Source organism: Sceloporus occidentalis, unplaced genomic scaffold (assembly GCF_023333645.1).
Source record: "Sceloporus occidentalis isolate IW3139 unplaced genomic scaffold, rSceOcc1.0.p SCAF_131, whole genome shotgun sequence".
NCBI classification, from domain to species: domain Eukaryota; kingdom Metazoa; phylum Chordata; class Lepidosauria; order Squamata; family Phrynosomatidae; genus Sceloporus; species Sceloporus occidentalis.
In genome coordinates this window covers 2519852-2539859 of record NW_028317111.1, presented here as the reverse complement: position 1 = coordinate 2539859, position 20008 = coordinate 2519852, and the positions used below count along the sequence as shown (strand labels likewise).

Below are 20008 nucleotides of genomic sequence, written 5' to 3'. Positions count from 1 at the left end.
GGAGAAAATAGGAGGGAAAAAAACAGTGACATTACTGTATACGGTGATGGGGTTATTACTGTGAGTTTGTGTGTTAGTGTGTGGTGTTGGAGCGGGTTTGTGTGTTAGTGTGTGGTGTTGGAGCGGGTTTGTGTGTTAGTGTGTGGTGTTGGAGTGAGTGTGTGTAAATGTGTGGTGTTAGAGTGAGTTTGTGTGTTAGTGTGTGGTGTTGGAGCGGGTTTGTGTGTTAGTGTGTGGTGTTGGAGCGAGTGTATGGTGTTATTTGCGGGTTGCTGTTGAAATATAGTTACATGAGGTCATCCTACAGGAAGTGAATGAATTATATGCCGATGTCCCGCCGGCTGGGGTCAGGACTCTGTATGAAGCAGCGGGCGGCCAGCGGAGACACGAAGTAGCTGGAAAGGGCTCGATGCCGCTGTGTTTTGTAGCAGGTTTTGGAATGTTTGTAGGAACGGCGATACGGGGCCCTCTGTATACTCATCGCCTTCGGTTATCATCCTCGTCTGTGTTATATTTGGCGCTTATTCTTTCTCCTTGGAAACCTCTTGGTGACGTCACATAACACGCAGGGCCGGACAGGGGAGGACTAAGTGGCCCCTGGATCTGGCTTAAAATGGGCGAAGGAGGACAATATATATACACTGTATGTGTATATATATATACATACACACTATAGATTATATAAGGGGTCACCTTTAACTATAGTATTTGCATGACTTTGGAATGTGCAGTTGTACAGCGCTGCTGAATATGAGGAAGGGTGTTTATGTGTAACATTCCATCTCAATGTATGTCACATGTATGTTACATGTATGTATAATTGCGAGTAAATTGAGGTAACTTTGAGCGCTGATTCTCTACACACGGTTGGGATTCTAATCATGATTAGGGTTCCGGATAGGGACTGTCTTCCCAAACTGGGACACTTAGCTCTTTAATAAAGAAGAGAGCAGCGGGCTGCGGGGCCGGCCGCGAGCTCTGAGCAGCTGAGTGGACGTGACGTGTCCACGCGCGGAAACCTCCACGGGCTGCATAGGAATGAGCACGCAGCCCCCGGCGCTGCCAGGGTTAAGGCAGAGGTGCGCCTGCGCACGCAGGGGGCGGGGCCTGGCTGTGGCCAGAGCCCGGAGAAGTTTAGTGGGAGGAAGGGAGGGCAGAGAGAGGGAGAAGGGGCAGTTGTGCGGAGATGGCTTTCCGCAGGAGGAAAAGTTACCCCATCTTCAGCCAGGAGTTTGTCATCCACAACCATGCGGACATCGGCCTCTTCTGTGTCATCCTGGTCCTCATCGGGCTCATGTTCGAGGTGAGAGCGCCTAGCCTGCTTCGTATTGCCCCCCCCCCGCTAATTACCCCCACCTTATGCGCGAAGTGGCCCCTCTGAGCACAGGGGCCACAGCCTGGGGAGTTGAGAGTGAGACGTGATGCCCAGTGTGGTTGGTCCCTTTAATAATTCATAGGGTGTGGTGGTGGGGGGCAGTATTTGGGATTGGGGGGTGTAACTGACCCAGACTGTAAGTTCTGGGGTGAGGTTTAAATGCACCCCAAACTTAGAGAAGTCCGGAGCAGATCCTCCCAGCGCTGTCCTGGGGCAGATCACTCCTTTAGGGGGTTAAAGTGGGTTGGAAGGGGGTAGATATGCCGGGGGGGGGGGCATTTAAAGTCCCTCCATCAAATATTAACCCTCACAGCAGGGGGTACGATCACTTTTTAAAAAGCGTTTTATTAACTGTTGAGGGGCCGGGTGGATCCAGACAAGTTCTTAAAAGTTGCCCCCCTGGCTCTGCCCCCACACCCCAGGGCTGCCCCCTTTTTGGGATGAGGTGTGGGGTATGTGTGTGTTTCCAATTGGTGCTGAACCTCTACAGTTACAGCTTCTATTAACACTTATAATGCCAGACAATTCACTAAAGCCATGCCCTTCATTTGCCCCCACCGGCAAACGATCAGGGATAACCACACTATTTTGGTTAATTTCCAGTCTAATCATCTAAATTAAACTTAAAAGTTTTGCTTTATGGTAAGTGGAACAGCCTCCCAGCAGAAGTGGTAGCGGTTAATACAGTGTTGGATTGTAAAGATGTGTGTGTTACCTATGTAGGGTGAAATTGTGTGAGTGAGTGTGTGTCCCTGCGCTACCTCCGTTTTGTCTGTGTGGCAAATAGACACTGGGGAGGGGGGTCAGATTTCAGTCATTCCAGGGGGGGGGGTTACTGTACGTAATAACTCAGCTGCCGCCGTTCTATATGTTCTGGTTCTGCTGCATTTTAGTATTTTATGTAAATGTCACTTTTTGGTTTCGGACGCAGTGTTTAGTGGATTGGTGCTTTTGTTTTTCCTCCCCTTTTGGCTGTCAGGCTGTGAGCGATGTAAGTCGAGTCCGTCGCTATTCTAGACTTCTAGTAAAACCAAAAGTAGCGTCTTATTGATCCTAGTGGGATTCTAGATCATAGAACAGAGACGGACATGTGCTGTCTGTGCGAGGATCTGCCACCTGGTTGCGATGGTTCCCCCGGTATTATGACAGCAGGGACCGGGGAATGAGACGTTTCTCACCCTGAGCTTCTCCCGACAGGGCCGTGATTATTATATTTATTATTATTATTATTTTATTATATTTATTATTATTATTTTTACTCTAGAAGTCAGGCCAAAAATTTAGGTGCCAGATTTTTGTCCAACGATACTAATTAACACGCGCACTAACATACTTATACAGACACGCATACTTACACACGCACAGTGACATGCCTGCACGCATACTTACACACGCACAGTGACATGCCTACACGCATACTAACACACGCACAGTGACATGCCTGCACGCATACTAACACACGCACAGTGACATGCCTGCACGCATACTAACACACGCACAGTGACATGCCTGCACGCATACTAACACACGCACAGTGACATGCCTGCACGCATACTAACACACGCACAGTGACATGCCTGCATGCATACTAACACACGCACAGTGACATGCCTGCACGCATACTAACACACGCACAGTGACATGCCTGCACGCATACTAACACACGCACAGTGACATGCCTGCACGCATACAAACACACGCACAGTGACATGCCTGCACGCATACTAACACACTTCTGCACACACTTCTACCTTTGTTGGCTCAGGACATCTCTTGTGCTTCCTCACAGTCCTTGGGCTGCTTGTGTCTGAGCACGTGGGCGATGACATCATATCCCCGGGCGATGACATCATATCCCCGCTCACACTCCCGTAGGAATTCCCGTAGCGCTTCTTACAGTCCCTACATTCAAAGGGTCTGACAAAACTAGAACCGACCGACTAAGAGCCCCCCATACATCATGGAAAGAGGGCCCTAATCGCAAAAGCTTACAATCTAACGTGAAAGGTAGATCCGTGGCTTGTTAAGATGTTTGACACCGCGTGCGCCATTAAACATTTCCATGGCAACGCTGACCTCTGCGCCAAGCACAGCGCAGTCCGTACCGCGGGCCGATCCCTATTACAATTAGCGAGTAGCAGGGGACTGTGGGTAGGCGTGCACTGTGGGGGGGGGGCGGATGAATAAATCATAAAGTTACTATTTCCACGACTTTTTGTGGCAAATATTACTTAAAAATATAGTAACGGAAGCCTCTAGAAGTCCGGGGGGGTAACGCTTTAAGGCTGATCCCTTGAGGCCGCGCCCGTCCCCATTTAAACGTTTGATGATGATCCTGTAATTATCTTTCTTTACCCAAAAATAAAATCACTTGGGTTAATTTGTATTATTATTATTTTTTTTTAAATCACATTAAAATCTATTTTTCTAAAACGTTTTTTTCTGCGAGCAGGTAATACAAGATAAATGACATAATTATCGTCATAAATTCTTCCCCTGCGGGTGTACTCTGGAGCTGGTACACTGTACAGCGCAGGGACCTTACCCTCTGCTGCGAATAATGATCTCCTAGAGCTCCCCCTGCTGACCGATCTCTGCATGACGATCAGCAGTGACAAAAACCTGCTTTTATCTCATTTTGCCCCAATAATCTCCCTTTATCTGCAGACCTGGAGCCGCCGTTGCTGTCAGTCATGTGATATTTTGGGTGACTGAGCTGACGCTTTATGGCGATGCTTATGAAGTCCGTTCCTCCGTATCTAGGGCGCTCTACTCGCTAAAACGTTATTTTGTGCTCGCTAGTCATTCTTTAAGAAAGTAGAGGGGGGGGGGTTACGTCATTGCTGTTATTTATATGATTCTCGGGATTTTGGGGTCTGAGGAGTGAAGAGCCCCTCTGGTCTCTGGCGGGTGAGATCGGCCCGCGCTGCACTGAGAATGGATCTTTATCCTGGCTGAGAATAGCTATTTTCTATTTATCTTCCCGTATTATCTCTCCTTCCACACACTTTACCTCTCTTTTATTTTTCCCTCTCTGTTTTTTCCTCTCTCTTTCACTTTTACCTTTTTTATTCCTCTTTCATTTATTTATCTTTCACTTTTCCTTTCATTTCTCTCTATTTTCTTCCATACTCTTTTCACCCCGCCCGCCCGCTCGCTCGCTCTCTTTTCACCCCGCCCACCCGCTCGCTCTCTTTTCACCCCGCCCGCCCGCTCGCTCTCTTTTCACCCCGCCCGCCCGCTCGCTCTCTTTTCACCCCGCCCGCCCGCTCGCTCTCTTTTCACCCCGCCCGCCCGCTCGCTCTCTTTTCACCCCGCCCGCCCGCTCGCTCTCTTTTCACCCCGCCCGCTCGCTCTCTTTTCACCCCGCCCGCTCGCTCTCTTTTCACCCCGCCCGCTCGCTCTCTTTTCACCCCGCCCGCCCGCTCGCTCTCTTTTCACCCCGCCCGCCCGCTCGCTCTCTTTTCATCCCGCCCGCCCGCTCGCTCTCTTTTCACCCCGCGCGCCCGCTCGCTCTCTTTTCACCCCGCCCGCCCGTTCGCTCTCTTTTCACCCCGCCCGCCCGTTCGCCCTCTTTTCACCCCGCCCGCTCTCTTTTCACCCCGCCCGCTCTCTTTTCACCCCGCCCGCTCTCTTTTCACCCCGCCCGCTCTCTTTTCACCCCGCCCGCCCGCTCTCTTTTCACCCCGCCCGCTCGCTCTCTTTTCACCCCGCCCGCTCGCTCTCTTTTCACCCCGCCCGCTCCTCTTTAAGGAATAGTAAATAATTAAAATGAAAGGTAATTTCAGAGATTCGCATTTTCTGGGCGTCTGTGAGGGATGAAGCTGTTCGTGTTTCTCCGCATTGCTCTGGGTCATTTCAGGGCAGCGGAGAGTTTCTCGTATCATTTTTCTGATGTGTTTTTCCTCAGCCCAGTTACTTGAAACGATCCGGGGTGACCGTGTTTTGGGCAAAAAACCCCTCAATAAATATCTGTTTTGCTTTTCTATAAAGCATACTCCGTTCCCTTATACACGTATATAGGCCTGGTTTGGGACTTGCAATTTCTGCGTGGTTTTATGTTTTTTTGCTAATTATTTTCCAGCATTGTCAACTCCTTCTTTTTTTTTTGAGAGAGAGAAAAAAAAGCGGAGATATTTTTAAGGAAGACTTTGTGACATGGAGCGTTTTTGCAAATGACCGAGGGAAAAAAAAAACCTTTTAATTTGTATATTTTTTTTTATCTGTCTTTTTAAAAAAATAAAAAATATGCTATTAATTTTCTTTCATAAAGTTCAGAAGCCGGCACTTATTCATTCTGCGGGGAATTTGGCCCGTAGGCCGTCTAGCCCCTGTCTCTGCCGGTCTCCAGGACATGATGTCCGCGGTGACTCCATGGCCTGTGTTCTAGGTTAAAGATGTACGTTATGTGGGGGCCGTTCCCCGAACTCGCGCACGTTCCTCTATTCTTACCGGTACGTTTGCCGCATATTTCTCTAGCGCAGTCAGCTTTATACCTGAACCTAAAGCAAACATGGCTGGCACGACCTCTTCTCAGAGGATACGGGGCCGGATCTTTCAATTATTAGAATTTTTTTTTTACATTTTTTTGCAATTGTCTTAATTTGATCTAAAAAAAAAAGACCACGCATGCGTTACCATAAGATATGTTTTTTTTTTAATTATTATTATTATTTATATAGGTCGGGGGGTTATGGTTTATATTTGTTGTGGTGGTAATGAGACGGCGTCGGCTGCCGAGTACACTGCCGTCGGCGGCGTCTCCTTGGGCGTGCAGTATTAGCAGAGGCCGCCCGTGTCGTGTGCCGTTATCTCCAGGTCTCTGATACCACGGAGCTCTTCTGCAATGTGTAGATTGCAACGTGTACAAAACCGTTACACGCACCAAGCCCCCCCCTAAACAAACACGCGGCCCCGGGGAGCCGAACGTGGAGCAGTTGCCATGGAAACCACGAGAATTTATGAAAGCGTCCTGCTGGGAGGCATCGATAAACAGAAAAACATAGGTTTCAGTCCCGACCAATAAATTTTTTTTTTATATATTTATTTTTTTAATCCTAAAATATCTCAGTGCCATGTGGCATTTTTTGTGCATAACATTTTTAATGAATATAGAGGTCAATATATGTTTAAAAAAAAAAAATAATAAAAAAAATTGTATTTCATAAAAAAACCCACTAAATAGTTAAATCCTTTTTTCCCCCCTTAATTTTCTGTTTTTATAATAATTTCCTGTGCCTGTATAGGCGTATAAATTCTGGAAATTAAAAATTTGGGGAAATGTAAAGAGGGAGAAAAAATTGCAAGCTTGTTTTTTTTTTTATTTTTTTTTTTTTTTTTCTTCTGTCCCAGCAGGAAGTAGAATAGAAAGTATTCTGTGAGCCTCTCTGCCGAGCCAAAATATGCCAGGAATGTGTGTCTTTCCAAAGTGAGGATTTTTTTTCTGGCTGTTCCAAGACTTAAGTTTAAGTCAATACTGTATGTGAAACAACTCGGCCCTTGTGCACCTGGGAAGCGGCGGGAGAAACCGGCTCCCGGTTTGACGCAGGCGTTTTATAAATGGTGTTTTTCATATGGGATTTTTTTTTTTTTTTGCATTTTTTTGGCTTTTTTTTTTTCTTCTCCTCAGTGCCACGTTTTCAAAACCGAGAGGGGCCGATCTGCGGATGGGAGGGAGAGAAAAAAAAGGGGGGGGGGTATTGACATTTCAGCAGACCTCCTGCTTTCCATGAATGCAGAAGTGAGAATAATATTTCCGTTCACAAATTTGTTGCTCAAAAAGTTTCAAGATTCTAGATAACTTCCGGGTGATTGGCTGCTAGGATAATGTATAATTATTTTTTATTTTTTTTTGACAAACATTTTCAGTTTTATTTTTTTTCCTTTTTTTTTTTTTTTAGTCATAATACAATTTTAGCGTGTTTTTGTGCGTTTGTCTCTTGTGTTTAGAACCCGGTTCCTTGCACGCGTTTGACCTTCTGATTGGCTGCCCGGTATATATTTTGGAATATCTGTCGCTTGGTCGGTCGGTAACTTCGGGGAGATCAGAAGGAAGAGAGCTTTTCGAATGGGCGATGGCGGGTCGGCCCTGGCGCTTCAAGGCCCGCGGCTTCCTGATGGTGTTAGCGCAACTGGCGGCTGGCTATGTTTTTATGCTCACGATGCCGGCGTATCCGCCCGCGTTTGCCCCGTGTGCTGGGAGGCCAGGTTTGTTAACCTGTAACTACTGGCTGTTGCCCCGATAAGGGTTGTTTGTATACAGCATGCCCCGGGGTCACCGATACAGGAGCATTTCTGCTTTCGAACACCCCAGAGACCTACAGAACACTAGAACTTCTTTGGTCCCCAGTCAGCCTACGCGCCAAGCATTGTATGAGTTGTAGCCGTCATCAGCTGGTTCTCTATAGATTGCCGGGAATCTGGCTGGGTGGAATGGGAGTTATAATGCTTGGCGTCCAGAGTGGCCGTCCGTAGAAGTTGTAACTCGCTGCCCCTGGACTGTAGAGGGCAAACCATTTGGTGGTCTCCTCATCGACCAGTCCTGATAGTTCCCACGTACATCCTTCAGCATCCATCAGATGGGGGGTCCGTGTATAGCGCAACCCCCTCGTTCTCTGGCTTGCGACGAGTCCTCTACTCTCGGAATATTTAATTTCTGGATGAAGAGAGGAATCTTTTGATACGTGATCTGTGGAGTGGACCCGATAAGGACGCCGTACCGAGGAATTTCATAGAGAAGCGCCGCTTTGAATCCATGCCTGAAATGTGAGAGTCAGATAGGGGCCAAAAGGCAAGTCCCCGGGAATGTGTATCCCGTCCAAATATTTCACAAAGAAAACCCAAATTTATTTATCAGCTTTAAGAGACTTAGAGTCCTGTGTACCGGTATAGTGTATTGCACGCCTGTGTTAATATAAATATCCAGACAATCTGGTTTTGGGAAAAACTGTAAAAAAGAAATAATAAATTAATATAAATATATATTTTTCTATTTTATTTTTTTTTAACTGAAAACCAAAACAGGCTGAAAATAACAAGGCAAGCTCATTTTATATCATTTTCAAACTGTGTAATAATGAGGATCGGTAGTTATGAAAATATTTCAAAATAAAGAGGTTAAAATTGTGTAATTTTGCACCCCTCCTTTTCTTTAAGATTTTCTTAGTTTTTTTCCCTAATATTTCTACGTTCGCCCTGCTTCCCACCATAGATTCAGCGAGTGAACCTTGGGGACCCTGCTGGGTGGGTTAAAAAATTTAACCCGGTGTAGCTTGAAGCTGGCCGTCATGTAGAAACAATATGATTGTTTTTTCTTATACTGTGTTTTTGTTTTTGTAATTAATCTAGCTTTTATTTTTTGGGGCTTTCTATATAAGTTAGATGGGCAATGCCCATCCAGACAGACCATGCCCTGGAGCCCAGCAGAGCCCAGCTGTTGTCTGTGTATACACAAGCCGATTCCTTGTGGGGGGGATGCATCCCACCTACAGAGATTTTCCGATGGGAAACGTGGAGGCATCCAAAGGCTCATTTACTGTGTAGGAGGAGAGGCCGTTCATTCCCATGCCGAGTTCTTTAGTATTTCACCAGTTCGTATTTATTGAGATGTGTAACGGTCATGCGGGTAATTAGAATGTATGCACATAGCAGGCGAGAATTCATTATAATATTATTTAAAATGTATTTGTTTTTGTTTTTTTTCCTACAAAAATATAGTAAATAGTACTGTGAATAAGTTTTGGGCAGGTGTTAATGAATGAACAGAAAAAGATCTAAATCAAATCAGTAAATATGTTATAACCTTCAAAACCGCATTAGTTCTTCTAGGTAGACTCGTGCTAGTCAGGGATTTTGTAGGCATGTAATTAGGTGTATGAATGAACAATTATACCAAACAGGCGTGCTTAATGATCATCAATTTAATATGTAAGTTGAAAGGCAATCGTAAACTGAAACAGCTGTGTAGGAGGAATAAAACTGGGTGAGGAACAGCCATACTCACTAACAAGGTGAAATCTCTGAAGTTTCATGTCAAAAGTCTAAACACCAAGCACAGCAACAACACACAGGGTAGTGTTGAGGGTCAGACAATGACTAATTCATTGCGGGTGCGCTGTATACGGTTTGGCCCTTGGTTCAATGCACGGGTGAAGCCGCTGTCCAGGTGCGCAGGGTTGCCGGGATTTTTGGCAGGTGAATACAGAATGTTCTTTGATCTTCGTTTTTATAGAATGGAATATCAGCCAAGTGTTCTTAAAAGGTAATTCTGGGACAAAGAACCCCCCCCCCCATCAAAAAGTAAAATATGGAACAGATCTACGGTAAATGTGCTATGTACTTAACCTTGCTGTTTGGAGCCACCTGGCAAGGGTTGTAGTTGCCTATGGGGCTGAGTAAATTCCCAAAATAGGCTGACCTTAATACGTTCTGTTTTAAAGGGTCAACCGTGATGCTTTTTATATTTCTATAGTAGCTAAACCCTCTTTAATGCTTCTAGTTCCTGTGTCACGGGGGTCTCCTGGTAATTCCCTGTGGAAATACCGTCCCTCATCCCAGTGATTCTTGTATTATGTGTGACCCTTTTCCTATAAGACATATACCTGACCCTAAAAGCAGGTTGGCTTATTTCTATTTATGTCATCCTTCTTGAGGATGTGTGCGAGACCCCCAGGGAGACCATGGCTTGTCTACATAATAATACTTTTTTGTATGTTTTCTTTTTTTTGCAGGTCACAGCGAAAACTGCCTTTATCTTTATATTACCTCAATATAACAGCAGTATACAATCTCTCGGTAAGCGACAAATTCTCAGTGGGTGAATTGTTGTAATGCCCTGCCAATGAAAAAAAATACTGTATTTAAAAAAAAAAAAAAAAATACACTATAGAAGAGTAAAACAGCATTTTCACTCACTCTTATGTTCTTATCAATGTCTCTCAGCCGCCCGCTTCTGTATCCTGTCTCCTCTCCCGCAGCTCTGCTTCTTCTCTTACCTCTTCTTGTTCTTCTGTCTTCGTCCGCTTCTCTGTGAACCCGACCTCCCGCTCGCTTTTGCAAAAGGTTTGCACGCCGTCTCCCCCGATTGGAGGACTGAGGAGGAGAAGCTGTCCCCGTGACTCCGCTCTTTTGCGACAGTTCTCCAATAGGACAGAATAATTCCGACGGATTCGTGGAGAAAGAGGATCCGAAACGCTTCTCTTTCTCCACGGAGCATCCGATCACTTTTGCAAAAGAGCGAAATCACGAGGACGGACGTTCAACCCCCCGTTCCTCCAATCGGTGGAGAGGGTGTGCCCAGAGGCTCCGCCCTTATAAAGATTTAACTTGGAGGAAAAAAATGCGACCTATAGTAAGGTCCTGATTACAGGTCACACTTTTTTTAAATTCAGATATTTTTAGATATTCAAGATGGCAAGCGGTTCGGTGATTCTATTTAGCTACTGTGCGTGACCTCAAAAAACAAGGTTTTATTATTTACTACTTTTTATCAAGTTCCCAACTAAAGGTAATTAAAATGATTCACAGAATAAAACCTGTTTCTTGGCCCCTCTTTCCTATTTCTCTGGCCTTAATAAATGTAGTGTTACGCATTTGTGGAAATTCCAGTAAATATGGGGATTTTTTTTTTAATCTTCAAACTGAGAATTCCTGCAAGTCATCATCCCATTTAAATATTGAGATATGATTGTTTTTTAATTCAGTACATATCTTGATTGAAAATAAACAGATAAGATAAGCCAGTTGGAGAGGGATTTCAGATTCAGATTCCAATAAACTCGTGGCACCCTTGAACGTAAACTCAGTTTTGCCCCACTTTTCTGTTCTGCTTTCAGACGGCGAGGTTGTTTATTATCATTATGGCGTGAAGGATCTGGTCACCATTTTGTTCTATATTATCATTACCATAATTCTACACGCGGTGGTGCAGGAATACATCTTGGACGTAAGTAACTCCCTTTTTTTTGGGTCCTTCAAAAACTCCTTGTCTATCTTGGGTGCGGTGTCCTAGACCTAACCCGGGGCAGAGCCACCAGCTGCCCCCTTTGCGCGACCTTCCTTATTGCTCAGCCTGGGATGTCGTCATATCCTGGTGCTTCTTCTTGTAAGGACGTGCAGCGCAGGGGGAAGTCCTCCATAATGTTAGTGGTCCAGCTGGGGAGATCACTGATGTCCCTCTTGACCGGGCTGCTGGACAGTGATGCTACTCATTTTGGGGCAGTGGGGCTGCCTTCCCCAGGACCTATCTCACTAGTCTAAGGGCTAGTCGGCCTACGCCAGAATATATTTTTGACCAGAATAAGTTGAGTAGCTAATATTAAGAACAAATATGGTAACTTCTCAAGAGCTCAACCTTGGAGATAACTGGGTGGAATCTGGTCAAGTTGACCTGTATTTGGCTAGAATTGGTGGACTTCCCACCAAGCTTGGCTGCTCACTGAAGTCATCGTGTGGGTCCGGTGAAGTTGAATTACCAGTTTGGTGATAGCCCGTTATCAGGGCCGGCCCTACAATGGAGCCGACTGGGGCAATTGCCCCAGGCGGCACTTCAGAAGGGGCGGCACTTTGCCGCCCCAAGTGGTTTTTTTTGGTTTTTTTTGAAGCGGAGGAGAGAGAGAGGGGCACCAAGTGGTTTTCGCTTACCCGCTCGGCGCCCCTCTCTCTCTCCTCTGCGGCGAGTTTCCCTGTTCGGTCTCTGTGCCGGCTTGTAATGCAGAGCGCCGGAAGTGACGTGAATTTCCGGCGCTCAGCATTACAAGCCGGCACCGTGGCAGCACAGGGAGACTCGCCGCAGGACTGTTTAGGGGTAAGTACCGGTGGGGGGCGGGTAGATAATGCCGCACCCCCCCCCCCGGCGTCGGCGGGGGGCGGCATTTTAAACTTCGCCCCAGGCGGCGTTAAGTCTTCGGCCGGCCCTGCCCGTTATGTTAACACGATGGGGGATAAACTCAATCCAACTCCAGCCATTTGTCCCCAAAATGGACAAACAACGTCCCATTCCAAGTGCTGCAGAGTGTATTCTAAAGGAGGAAACATGGCTCCACAGGTTGGCGCTTCCATAGAATGTATGTTTGTGGTCTTGAATATTTAACCTCATATTTGTAGTGAACAGGAAATCTCGCCTAGAAAGACATAATAATTGTATTTTTTTTTGTCCTTCTTTAGAAAATTAACAGACGTCTTCACCTTTCCAAAGTGAAGCAGAGTAGGTTTAATGAATCCGGCCAGTTGGCGGTCTTTCATCTAACATCCATGTTCTGGAGTCTTTATGTAGCCGGCTCGGTGAGTTGATCTTTGACCCTATTTCTACGTTTTTATTTTGTGGAAAACGGGTCCATTGGGGTTCATTCACAAAATTCAAATCCTAAAAGTAGGAAGCTCCTGGCTGAGTTTCACTATGCATCATAACACATGGCTCAGTGAATAAACCCCCAATTAATGCCATTATTGTACGTTATTTTTTCTATATAATTATAGTTTTAGCTTTTTAAGTGTTATTTTCATTGTGTTTATATCTTATTCCAGGAAGGCTATCTATCCAACCCCAAAACACTGTGGGAAAGTTATCCTCATGTTTACCTTCCGTAAGTGCTATTTTATGATTTGCCAAATTCTTTGATGCAAGTGATCAGTTTTCCTTCTAATAAGAGCTATTTTTGGTTAAGAACAAAGTGTGTGTGTGTATGTGTGTGTATATATATATATATATATATATATATATATATATTTGTACTATTTGTCTGTCCTTGACTCTGTATGGGGAGATATATTTCTTTTTACGCTTCCTAATTTCGTCCACTTCCTGTTGCCATAAGGCACCACAGGAAGTGAAAGGTTCGATGAGAAAAAGGCTTTGAAAGTAATCCGTGTAAAATATTCCGTACGATGAGAAGTTTTAATAATCTGACGGCGCGTTCTCCTCTGTGGGTATTTAACACGCTTGCTGGAATGTTGGGTTGCGTTTAAATGTAATTTGCGTTCCTGCAGCTTCCAAGTGAAGTTCTTCTACCTGTGCCAGCTGGCGTACTGGCTGCACGCGCTGCCCGAACTCTACTTTCAGAAGGTGAAAAAGGTGAGGAATTTTTTATATTATTATTTTTTTTTTTAGGGTGTAAATGTGCTCTCTGAATGAACCTGAAACAAATGATTACTATATGTAATATTAGGTCTGATCAGCCCCTTCTAGTCGCCCGTTTCTCCTGCTGTAAAGACTTAAACCTTAATCAGTCGTTGGTCTCGTCTTAGATTCAGGAGCCGTATGTCTACCCCGTGCATGTTTAAATCTCCACATTGTATTACCCTCTACCACTTCTGCTGGGAGGCTGTTCCACCTATTCACCACCCTCTCAGTAAAGTAAATGTCTTCATTTATAGCCTTACTATAGACGAGGTGTAACTGCTTGCATGAGCTGAGTGACCTTCAGGTAAGGGCAGTGTGGGCAGGCTTTATATAGACAGCCAGTGGTAAACGAGACCGCGTCGTGGTCAGTAATGAGGGCCTTTCTTTCCACTATGGTGACGCTAATGGTCGGAGGAGCAGTTGGCCGTTTCCGCTCAAACTGAATCTGAGACTTTAAGCAGCAAACATTTATCGCGCATGCATCAAATCTGAACATTCCCTGTAACCACAGCTGTAAAACCAGAAAGGGTCCGTTCATTTTTGGGGGGCATTTAATCAACACAGCGTGCCTCTGCTGGTATTAATCTTATGTTGTCCTTTATATTCATTCTTAGGATCTGCATTATTATTCCTTCCCATTAACCTATCTCTCCCCTATTAAAGGGGAAGTCCTGTAAAGGAAAAACTCTGTGCTGTGTACAGGAATATACCCTCCCTGCGCTGTATACAGCAAAGTCTGTCACTGTTGACAAAAATATGTTTTTATCTCATTTTGTTCCAACTGATGCTTTATGGCAATGCTAATGAAGTCCGTTCCTCCATAGACTTTCATTAGTCAGAAAGTCCAACTGGGTGATTAATACTGAGTCTTTCTGTTGTTTCTCAAAGGCAGTATGATAAGGGGTCGGGGGGGTTGTCTAGTAGATTGGGGGTCAGATAACAGAGCGAGAAATCGTACAAATGGCCAATACGCAGCTGCCTGAAAACATTATATAATGAGGCAAAAACTTTTATTAAGAAAAAAGGCACAATACTGATTATTATAAATGGCTAAAATCGCTCAATCCCCCTTTTTTTTTTTTTTTTTTTTTCTCCCCAGGAGGAAATCCCCCGCCAGTTGCAGTACATCATACTATACCTCCTTCATATAGCCGGAGCTTATCTGCTGAAGTAAGATAAACACATTCACAAAATTTGGGTGTTTTTACCCCCCCCCTCTTGTTCTGCACAGACAGGGGAGAAGTTAATGGGGGGTTAATGGAACTAATATTACATAAATGAATAGTTTAGAACCATCTTGGGTTAATTTGTAACCTCTAAGATCTCTGGTGGCTCCCGACGCGTTTCGCTCTTGTGGCCGGGCGCTGAATCAAAGAGGGGGAGGGGAGGATTTAGCCGCACAGTATAGGGGTTCTCATAATCCTCCATAATAGGGCACCTTGGACAAAGATCTATTTTGTACAGCGCTGCAGACTATGATGGCACTATCTGTAACAAACAAAACAAAATAAAATGTGGTAATTCTAAACATTCTGTGAATCTGACTTGCCGCTTGTGTCGCCGCCTTGCAGTCTGACGCGCCTCGGCCTAATATTGCTGCTCTTACAGTCGGTGGCGGAGCTTCTGTTCCATATAGCACGCTTGTTTTACTTCACGGATGAAAATAACCAAAGGCTGTAAGTACTGTGTGTTTAAAGTGACTGTTTAGATTGTTAGCTCCATGGACAAGATGTTTCCCATATATATATATTGACCTGTTTTTTGTGTTTTTTTGTTTGTTTTTCCTCCCCAGTTTTAATGTGTGGGCTGTAGTCTTTGTGATCAGCCGCTTGTTTACCCTGACTCTGTCCGTTCTGACCGTTGGGTTTGGTCTCGCCCGAGCGGAGGTCCATACGTTTAACCCGGACAAAGGAAACTTCAACACGCTTCTTTTCAGGTACGGGAAAAATGGGGGGGTCCATTCGTCTTGTCACCATAGCAACCGACGGAACGTCTAATGCCTGGAACGTTCCATTGATAGTTTAGGTCAAAAGCCCATCTTTTAAACAGAATGCCTCATTGTAAGCACCCCCGTTGTCTGCGACTCTCCCAAACCCCACCATTAGCCAGTATCGGGGGTCTTATTCTGCGTCATTTCCTTGCGCCCTTTAGGATGTTTGTCCTCCTGTTGATGTGTGTCTCGCAGACCTGGATGATGTGGCGCTTCATCCACTTCCAGCTGCGGCGTTGGAGGGAATGTTGTAAGGAACAGGCCGCCAAGAAGAGGACGGCCGTCGCCATTATAGCAAAGCAGCAAGTCAAGGTCCTAAAGAGGGAGTCCGGTAAGAACATGGCCACGTCCTGCAGGACCCCTAAAGAAAGTTTTGGATAGAGGGGAAAGTCGTGTATTTCGGGGGGGGGGGGCGGAGGTTAAACTCGCTCTGTATAAGTTTCTTTGGGCTTAAAGGAACCCATGCACCATTTAAAACACTAGTATGGAGGATGGAATAACAGAGGAGCACATGGAGGGTCCCGGCGCCCTGATAGATCCCACGACGTGCAATAATCATCCACGCTCACTGATACTGCACGCCAAAGAGTGATGTCATTTGCAGTGAGGGAGCAGTGAATGCGTGTGTGTGTGTATGTGTACGTGTGTGTGAATTAATATATATATATAGATATATACATTCATTCACACACAGAGAGACATATATATATAATCTGTGTGTGAATGAATATGTTTGGGGGGAGCAGAATAGAATTTAGAAAGATGTAAAACAAGACAAGCAAGATTAAAAACAGGCAAAAAAAGAGGGCAAAACAAAATGGAACAGAAGGAAAAAAAGACCAGGGAAAGAAAAAAGCTAAAGGCAGGAAATTAGAGAAGTTGCCCTTCCTTTATAATTGCTTCAGAGCCACTAAACTCTACTTTCTTCTACTAAAGAAATGTTTAGTGTTTTTTTTTTTTCCAGGTTTTCACGAAAATGGGGTAGTAAAAGCAGAGAACGGATCCACTCCTCGACCGAAAAAAATAAAGTCTCCATAAGTGCCAAACGTTTTGCAGCAGGGATCCCCCCCCACCCCTCACACACCACCCTTCGGGGAGGTTAGAGTTTTCTGGACTTTTATTGAGCTCCTGTTCTTTTTTTGTTTTTTTTGCCAGCACTTTGCCTTTGTGATCTAGAATACAAGTGCCTTCTGGAATCCTCACTAGAAACTATTAGTCAGGTTTCTTGACAAAAACAAGGAAAAAAACAAACAAAAAAAAAGCACCAAGTGCCCGACTTGCAGTTTGAAACCAGTCCTGGTTCCATTGAGGCCTCGGAGATGTACATTCCCTTCGCTGTTGACTGTATTTCAGTATTTCTGTTGTTTTGGTTAAGATGTTTTCCAAAGCCAGCTGCTCCATCAGTCTTTTCAAGGAGATCCTCAACCTTCTTATTCCATGCAACATGAAGACCAGAGTCTAAGCAGATCACTTGGCCTTATCGGACTCTCTAACCCCGTGTCCTGTTGACTTCAACTCGGTCATCGACTAGAAGGGATCTATTCTTGGGGTGTTGGGTTTGGTCCAAGCCCCTCGTGCCGGTTGCCTGTTACAAGTGTGCCTTAGTTTTTTTTGGATTATGTATACATTGATATGTCTAGATGTTCTTCAGAGTTCATACTGCTTGTCCCCTGACTTTTGAGGTTGGCACAAGCTTAAAAAAAGAAAATTAGATGGGCCTCTTCAAAAGATTCCTACGGCGTTGGGACATACGATGGGTATATTCTCCATTAGTAGTGAGATTTTAGTACCATAGACTGCCGGAGGTTCAAAATACTTGACGTGCTTCACGGGCGATTATCTCCATCAAACAATGTATTGATTAAGGGTTCCTATGGTAGGGGTGGACGTGACCTTCAGATCTTCATCCAAGGGTCCATTCCTCGTTTTAGAAGACAAGCAGGGAATAGGCCGGTAATAAAAATAAGTAAATAAATAAAGCTCTTCCTGCATAATAATGTGAACGCTGCCAATTATAATGTCTTCGTTTGGCCTGATGATCTGGTGGTGGGGAAAAAAGTTGGGAACGGTTGAGTATTTTATGGCCTCCAAAAGACCTCCTGCCTATTTTTACTTCTAGAGTAGAGCCCCGCACACCTCAGATTTTGTACCTGATTGAAGGTCGTGTTAATGATCATATTTAATGTCCATAGTTGGCCCTATTGGCTCCCGTCACATTGGCCTTCTTGGATGAAACATTAGAAATCGAGTAATGTCTGAACCACCAGAACTTAATTCTGGATTCCGATTATTTTGAGGTTTGTGGTTAACGTGTTTTTCGAGGATGATAACTTAAAAAAAAAAAAAAAAAATATCGAGATTTTGGTAGAAAAGTACAGTGTCTTCTTCTGAGGGTTTACATTCAACCAGCCACCTTGGGCTTGGAGCGTGGTGGACCTCGTGCCTTCTCAGTCCTGTAGTAACAGAATCTATGAAATCCAAATAAATGCGTGTTACTCTTGAATGTGGAAGGCGTCTGCATCCACGATCTGGACTATCTTGCGGCTTTCAGTAGCTTCTTTAAAAAGAAGCCATTTATGGATTTTCGTTAAATGAAATTCAACAAAGACCATGGACAAAATTGAGATTTGTATTCATCACTTTGTACTTTTTTCATGTGTTTTTGTCTGATTTCACAGCTCTTTTGGACAGTACTGAGGTTTTGAATGGAAATGACGCTTTCTGTAGAATGCGATTTCACTTGATTGTTTAAATACAATGTGGTCAATTTTCTACTTTAAAGGGCAAAAAAGAGGCTTGGTGTTTATTTTTTGATTTTGTGGGTGGATCTAGAATCATGTCTGGGACGTCTCCTTATTCATATGGGATCGAAGGAGCGGGCAGAACCTGGATAGGGGCAGATGTACCCCCCCACGCACACGCACACACCCTTACCTCTCCAATTACGCATTGCTACGGGCAGCCCGAGTATCGTATGTCATATCCAAGGTGTAAACCTCTCATGTTTCCGAGTCGCATCTCGGCTGTAGAAGACTTTGAAGGGTAATAAAGTAAAGTAGTGAGGTAGCGTAAAGTAAAGAAGGGAATCGTCACTTATCTTTCAATTTCTGGATTATCGCATGGCGCTTAGAATACAGATAAAGAAAATCATCACAGTACATTGTACTATAAAGAAAATCTTCTAGATGGTAGACTATATAGCTCCCCCCCCCCACCTATATACACTCCCAAAGGTAGAGCCTCACATCGAGGCTCTCGATTATCACAAGTAGTGACGGTGTTCCAACTCTAGAACCTGGTATCTGTATCTCAGTATGGCCGCCTCCTGTAATGTGCGCTCGAAGTTACGAGGTCAGATGTATATGGGGCAGAAGCGTGGATGGTATAGCCAGTGTTAAAATAATACAGCAGGTGCTTACAATAAAAGCAGCCGCAGCGCAGTCCGGTTAAAATGCAGATACTGGGTTCCAGAGTTGGAACATCCTCACCTACTCCTCACAATAGGGAGCATAGATGTGAGGCTCTACTTTGGCGAGGGTGTGTATATATATATATATATATATATATATATATATATATATATAATTAATTATATGCTACCATCTATAAGATACTATACTCAATTTGTATGATTTTCTTTTTCTGTATTGAAAGTGATAAATGAGGACATTGAGAGAAAAGGCCGATTTATATCACTTCTTCGCTTTATTATTAAATGCTGTTCTGTGCGTTTAAAGGATTTCCCGCATCAGAGGGGAATTTTGCTGCACGCTATAAAGCGTTATTATTATTAAAGGCGCCCACGTATTCACACCGAACCGCGACTTTGAGGGGTGATGCCAACATACTGCCTTTACAAAAAGGGTAGTGGATCCCTGGAATAGCCTTCCAGCAGAAGGAATAGAGCAGTGTTTCATAACCTTTGCAGGCAAGCATGAGAAGGAAAATGCACATTTAGGGTCTCTTACGTTGGGGTTTTAGTATCCTGAATAAAAAGTGCTGATCTGGCAATGGAGGAAAAGCGAGTCACATGACGGTGATTAATTTATTCTTCTATCACGCCTGGAGTGGGAATGCTTTTTATTATTTTTATTTTATACTATTATACAGGAAATACCCAGATTATTACCAGGTCACTTCCCTGCATTTATTAATATGTATTGATTTTTCTATAGCACCATCATAATCTACGGCGATGTACAATGGAATGCAGCCAACAAGGTTTACCCCTTAAAGACCAGGCTGTGTTTTACCTTTTTGTACCCTTTGGGACCGAGGCTGTTTTAACACTTTTGCGCTGCTCGTGTTTGGATGTTATTTTCCCCTCCCATTTACTGTACCCACACAAGTTATATGTTGTTTTTTTCAGGACAAGAAGGGCTTTCTCCAGACACCATTTTTTTTATCATATTATCTAATTTCCTATGAAAAAAAAAATAATATATGATGAAAAATTAAAAAAAAAAACAAATTTTCGGACTTTTACTAAAAAAATATTTTACTCATCCAAAAAATCTAATGAAAA

At 44.3% G+C, this 20008-nt stretch overlaps 1 protein-coding gene across 1 annotated transcript; it reads left to right on the top strand.

Moving 5' to 3' along the window:
- Positions 1 to 1186: 1186 nt before the first annotated feature.
- LOC149281521 (translocating chain-associated membrane protein 2-like) lies at positions 1187 to 16521 on the top strand. The gene is made up of 11 exons (XM_089499193.1): positions 1187 to 1303; positions 10105 to 10168; positions 11209 to 11318; positions 12539 to 12655; positions 12899 to 12957; positions 13361 to 13445; positions 14593 to 14663; positions 15065 to 15169; positions 15286 to 15429; positions 15645 to 15814; positions 16448 to 16521. The coding sequence occupies exons 1-11, from the start codon at positions 1187 to 1189 to the stop codon at positions 16519 to 16521; spliced, it is 1116 nt and encodes a 371-aa protein (XP_089355319.1).
- The last annotated feature ends 3487 nt before the right edge of the window (positions 16522 to 20008 follow it).

Excerpts from the sequence above, each read along its gene's own strand:
- LOC149281521 (XM_089499193.1), top strand. The coding sequence starts at position 1,187 with ATGGCTTTCCGCAGGAGGAAAAGTTACCCCATCTTCAGCCAGGAGTTT. Across the intron at positions 12,958-13,360 it reads TATCCTCATGTTTACCTTCC|CTTCCAAGTGAAGTTCTTCT; the intron begins GTAAGTGCTATT and ends GCGTTCCTGCAG. Across the intron at positions 13,446-14,592 it reads ACTTTCAGAAGGTGAAAAAG|GAGGAAATCCCCCGCCAGTT; the intron begins GTGAGGAATTTT and ends TTTTCTCCCCAG.